General features: G+C 32.3%; 1 protein-coding gene across 3 annotated transcripts in view; it reads left to right on the top strand.

Annotated features, from left to right (window-relative positions):
• The window catches only part of LOC107455032 (cytochrome P450 2F3), a 30983-nt gene extending 28389 nt beyond the window's left edge, over positions 1-2594 (top strand). For all 3 annotated transcript variants that reach the window (XM_043042720.2, XM_043042722.2, XM_071179955.1), the window contains 2 exons: positions 712-885; positions 2324-2594. In XM_043042720.2, coding sequence (XP_042898654.1) covers positions 712-885; positions 2324-2490 — 341 coding nt within the window. In that variant the 3' untranslated portion in view covers positions 2491-2594. The remainder of the gene's footprint in view (positions 1-711; positions 886-2323) is intronic.
• Positions 2595-5583: the final 2989 nt, after the last annotated feature.

Here is a 5583-nt window from a genome sequence, read left to right as displayed (position 1 = left end):
TTAGAAATTTTATCTTAAGATTTTATACTATAGCACATTTCTAATAGGTTTAACGAATTACATGTCATTTATTTGAATTCAAATTTATTTTAATGACTTAGTATTTACTAAAAAGACGTAATTTAGAAAAAAAAGTTGTTATATGGATTTGAATGATTGTTTTGAATTCTTAGAATTTTGTGCATTTGCAATGTACCTAAGTTAGTAGCGAGCGAATCGAGCTTGGTTTGCGCAGCAAACCATATAAGATTGCGCAGCAATTTTTGGGGGTTGGCGAGCGTTAGCGAGCAGGGGGCACAGCCCACTAGTAAAATATAATAGCAAAGCTCTGAAATGTTTTAAGAATGAGAAAATTTAAAGGGTTTTATATAAAACCTCAAAAGCAGGCATATAATGTTTTTTACGAAGAATGGCGGAGAATTGATTTATCTATTCGTGTGATCCCAAATATTTTCTGGAATAGCTCCCTAAACAATATTCAACCTTTTTTTCCAATTTTTTAACTACAAAAACTACAATCATAGTAATAGTAACGGAAAAAGGCACTTTTGTTAGGATAAACGGTTTTAAAATTGGTGACATTTTGATTAATAACTTATTATTTTAAAAAAATTCTTCGAACACTCTCATCCTTTCATAGCATTATTTCTTATATTATAGTGTTCTTTACTTTTATGACTTTATTTCATTACTTTTATGACTTTTTTTTAGGAGAAACTGTTATTCAAGGATACAGAATACCAAAAGGGTCGGTTATGTTGGTTAATACTTGGGCAGCTCATCACGATCCGAACGAATACGAAGAGCCACATAAATTTAATCCCTCTAGATACATTCCTGAAAAGGGAAAGAAAAAACCAGAAGCTCCGATTTTATTTGGAATTGGTAAATTCGTCTATTATTTATTTATTTATTATTTCTATAGATTATATTCAGACAATCATTGCCATAAAATAATATGAATTGCAGTTTATTTCCCCTTTTAATTTGTTTTTTTTTTAAATCGTTAAAATTTTAATGATCTATATTTATATTTCTTTTAAATAAACCCATAAACTTCCATTCTATTCTCATCTATTTCTATCATTAACTCTATAGTTATTATTCACTTTTAAGGTTGTCTAATAAGTCAAGTAATGTTAAAACATTACTTGATCCCAGTTGAAAATGAGTGGTTGAGTCGAAAGAAAAATCAGGTTCATTGAGCATGAGGAAAAAGAAATCAGATTTTACAAAAAAAAAAAACTGCTTACGTCTCTCTAGCTGAGTCAACGATGGAATGTGAGCGTCTATCCGGGCAATTGGCTCCGTAAGGCTAACGATTACAGTTAATTACTTATAGGTACAAAGCTCAGTCATAAAAGTAATATTGAAAATTATACGAAGGCCAAAAGGTTGAAAACTGAGGGTATTGTGATAGCTTCATCACAATTGCAATTTATCCACCCTTTTAATTTGCCTTTTTGGTATTAAATATTGTTAGAATATTTTACAAACTGCTTGGAAATCGTTATTTAATCTAAATTACTGTTTGGAAATCGCTAAAATTTTAATTATTATTTTTATAGTAATGAGCGAAACTTTTAAAGACGTAACTTTAAAGGTAAAGGGCCATTAACCAATATATTCTTGCCCAGTTTTCCTTACACTACCGGCCGGAAACTGGCAGTCACAATCTGGGTCTGGACCACGGACAGCCAAGAACTGGACCACCACATTTATTTTAGGAAGTATGAATTAGTCAAATTAGTTGCTAAAAAATAGTTTTCTGAAGATAAAATTAAGGAAAATTTAAATAAAAAACTAGCAAGGAATGTGAGCTATTTTTTCAGGTCCTGAATAAAATTTTAAAAGGGTCCCGGACCATACGTAAAACTACTTGCTGACACTTGACTTAAAACTGATGGGTTTTTTTTAGTTAATTTCATCGATTGCGAATATATAAATTATTGAAAATGAAAGTTTAAAAAGAAAATTGCAAAGAATTGCAAATTATCTGATCAGGAATTAATTAATTAGCAGTAAAGTTTTGTTATCTTAAAAATCAATTAAATATCTTTATCTAATCAGCGAAATTTTGCTATCTAAATATTGTTATGTTGAAAGATAATAAGTAGTCGTTAATTTATGCCATAGTTACGTAAAGGTTTTGCATGTTACAGTAACAAAATTTGTAAGTGATGTAAATATCTGAGAGCCAATTTAATAAAATTTCTTGCAGTAAATATGTTTTAAGCTTTTACAGACATTATTTGTGTCAAGCAACCGTGAAACATCATAAAGAATTTGGGTAAAGTTTCCAAACTTTTTTTTTATGTTACAGGGAGGAGATCTTGCATTGGAGAAGGCTATGCAATGGCTCAGACATTTCTTTTCCTTACAACTATTGTTAAACATTTCCGTTTGACTAAGGCAACGGATGAAGACAAAAATTTGCTTTTTCTTGTTGGTAAAATGGAAGTTTGTGCCCATCCTAGAAATCCCGCATAAACACCACTGCCTTCAGGAGATGATAGAACCATTGATGAATAATTTTTACTTATGCTACATAATTTTTTATCTACTATACAAATAAAACAGAACACTTAATTGTACGCAAGCATGTATTGTGAAAAGATTTTTCATCGCTTTACGTTTTAGTACACTCAAAGACGACGAGGAGTAATATCATAGATATGTACTCATTTCAGGTTACGGGTTATTGTGTTAAATAATATTACAATTACACATATTTCAAAAAAATAAAAATAATTAAAAAAAATGTCCAGATTTCTACTTCTGGGGCCTCGTTACTCCCTTCTAACTTTATATGTATATTCTCTCAGCATCTCTATAATGATTTCTCACGAGAGATTTTCCTTTTCGTTCTAAATCTTTTTTCCCTCTTCTGGGATGTCCCTCATCTTCTCGGACCTTCAGGTCAGGGGACGTTCATATGCGGAGACGTGAAATCAAAGTCCTGACATATATATGGGTGTAGGTGTATATATATTCCGTACACAAATCCAAAATTATGTACAGATCCGTACCAAATTTAGTATACTTTGCGTTCGTAGACAGTGTACCTAAGCTCTCAACATTAAATCCCGCTCCGGCTCACACGCTACATCCCATAGAAAGAGTTTTCCATAGGATTATAAAAATATTATTTAACTCTCAAAATCGAAAACTAGTTTTATTACACATTTTCATGAATTATTTATTTTTGGCTGCCATTTTAAGTTATTACGAGAGAAAACGACGCTAATAATAACGTAACCTAATTGTTATTTCAAAAGTTATACTTATCTTAAATAATGCAACTAATTTGATCCGCACTGGCTCAGGGGATAGAGCGTCCGCCTTCCAATGAGGTGAACCGGGTTCGAATCCCAATCGATATGAAGGCTTGCACCGACCACAGTGCTGACGTGAAATATCCTCAGTGGTAGACGGATCATGGGTTAGCGTCCCCTTGCCGTCAGGCTAACCATAGGAGGTTCAAGTGGTCCTCCTCTCCATGTAACGCAAATGCAGGTTAGTTTCATCAAAAAATCCTCCACGAAGACAAATTTCTCCAATACTCGATCCAGGAGTTCCCTTGTCTTCTGGATTGGGTTCAAAATTACAGTGCTACGGCATTGTACATTAGAAGTCGTAGACCCAAAAAATTGGGTCGGCTGTTCAACGACGATTATAAAATAAAATAAAATACAACTAATTTAATGGAGAACAAAAAAAGTACTTATTCGTACTTAGTAGTTAAGAAGAGCCGTATACAATGGTCATAATGATACTGATGCTTAATTAATTTTGGAAGTAGGTACTGTTGGCATAATAAGTTTCGTATCAAAAAGCTAAATTAATGGAAAACAGAAGTGGTACTTATTCGTCAGGAGAACATTAAAAAAATCGTCGTATTATTATTGACACCAATATTGCTTAATTAATTTTGGTGAGTCGTGGTGGCTCAGGAGATAGAGCATTCGCTTTCCAATGATGTGAATCGAGTTCGAATCCCAGCGATGACTGGTTGAAACGAATTCCGTACTCTGCTCGCAACGACCACAGTACTGGCGAAGGATATCCTCAGTGGTAGACGGATCATGGGGTAGAGTCCACTTGCCGTCAGACTAACCATGGGAGGATTTCGTGATTTTCCTCAACATGTAACACAAATGCGGGTTTGTTCCATAAAAAGTCCTCCTTGCAGGCAGATTTCTCCCAATAATTCTCCCAATAATTGAGTTCCCTTGTCTTCTGAATTGGTCAGCTGTTCAACGGCGGTTATAAACTATGATTAATTTTGGTAGTAGGTACTATTGACATAAAGTAAATCTTTTTTTTAAGAGATACCAAATATACTAATATTGGTACTGAAATACCAACTTTAAATACTGTGAAAACAGTTTTTTTACGCCCTACAGAAAGGAATTAGTACCGGAAAAAACTGTTGAAACGGTAATTATCGACTGTGGTAGAGATCTCAAGTAATTGCATTATGGTAATGATGCCGTATAAAGTTAATCTTTATTTTGAAGGGATGAGCTTCAAAAAACATGTATTACTTAATGACATAAAAGACACTAAGTAATAATAAACAAATGAAGTGAAATTGTTTTAGCTTAATTATTTGTATCGGTATATGACTTTCAGATTCGTGCACGTTTAAGCAATCAACCGTGCAATGTAAAATACCGAAGTGTTCGTGTAGTGTAAAATACCGAATTATTGATTATTTACTTTTCAACCCATACGAAGAACAGGTATTTAGTTAGTTCACTATAAATTGAAAACTTATATAGGGATAGTCTCAAAGGGAAAACGAATCACATTTTATAACTTTTGATAAAATGATCAAAATTCCACCAACGAAAGCGCAATTTCAGTTACTTAATGCTTAAATATGCTAAGTAGGACCGATGGTAATTTAAATTTCTAATTTAAACTCAAAAATATATTTATATGTCTGTCTCCATTTGTTTGGGTGTGTCAGATTTGCATCTTCGACCGTCAAATTACTAATTTAACTATTAATCTATCTAAACTATTCTATCTAACTTACTAGTGGGTAAACATGCTTTAAATATTAAAATCATTGCTAAATAAATTTTAAAAACGTAGTCAATCAATCGTAGTCATAAACATCAATCCAGACAACAAAATTTGAATTCAATCAATTTAAGAAAAAAAAACTTTTCAAATAAGTCAGCTAGATAATAACACCTAAGTTTTAAAATACAAAACAGATAACACTTTTTCAATCGTCTGAATCCTATAACGAACACATAAAAAAAATTGTTATGGAACTAATAACGTTTATTGAAAGATTCGCAGTTCAAACCATGACAAATTAATTGAACTTAAAGATTCTACGCTTATTTTTTTCAGTGAATCTATGTAACTAAATCGTTTCTACATGATTCAAAATATCAAGTAACTTTAAGTGGTTACTTTTTATTTTAGAAGTTGATCATGTAGACGAAAATACATATATTTAACAAGGAGAGGTCAACGTTTATAATGAATTTGCCCTCGGCTTTTTGTTTATGTAAGGCAAGAGAATGTAACTGTATCCGTGGCATCAAGGACAAAGCTTAAATG

This window comes from Parasteatoda tepidariorum, chromosome 4 (genome assembly GCF_043381705.1).
Source record: "Parasteatoda tepidariorum isolate YZ-2023 chromosome 4, CAS_Ptep_4.0, whole genome shotgun sequence".
In the NCBI taxonomy this organism is placed as follows: Eukaryota; Metazoa; Arthropoda; class Arachnida; order Araneae; family Theridiidae; genus Parasteatoda; species Parasteatoda tepidariorum.
This window is presented reverse-complemented; position numbering and strand designations above follow the sequence as displayed.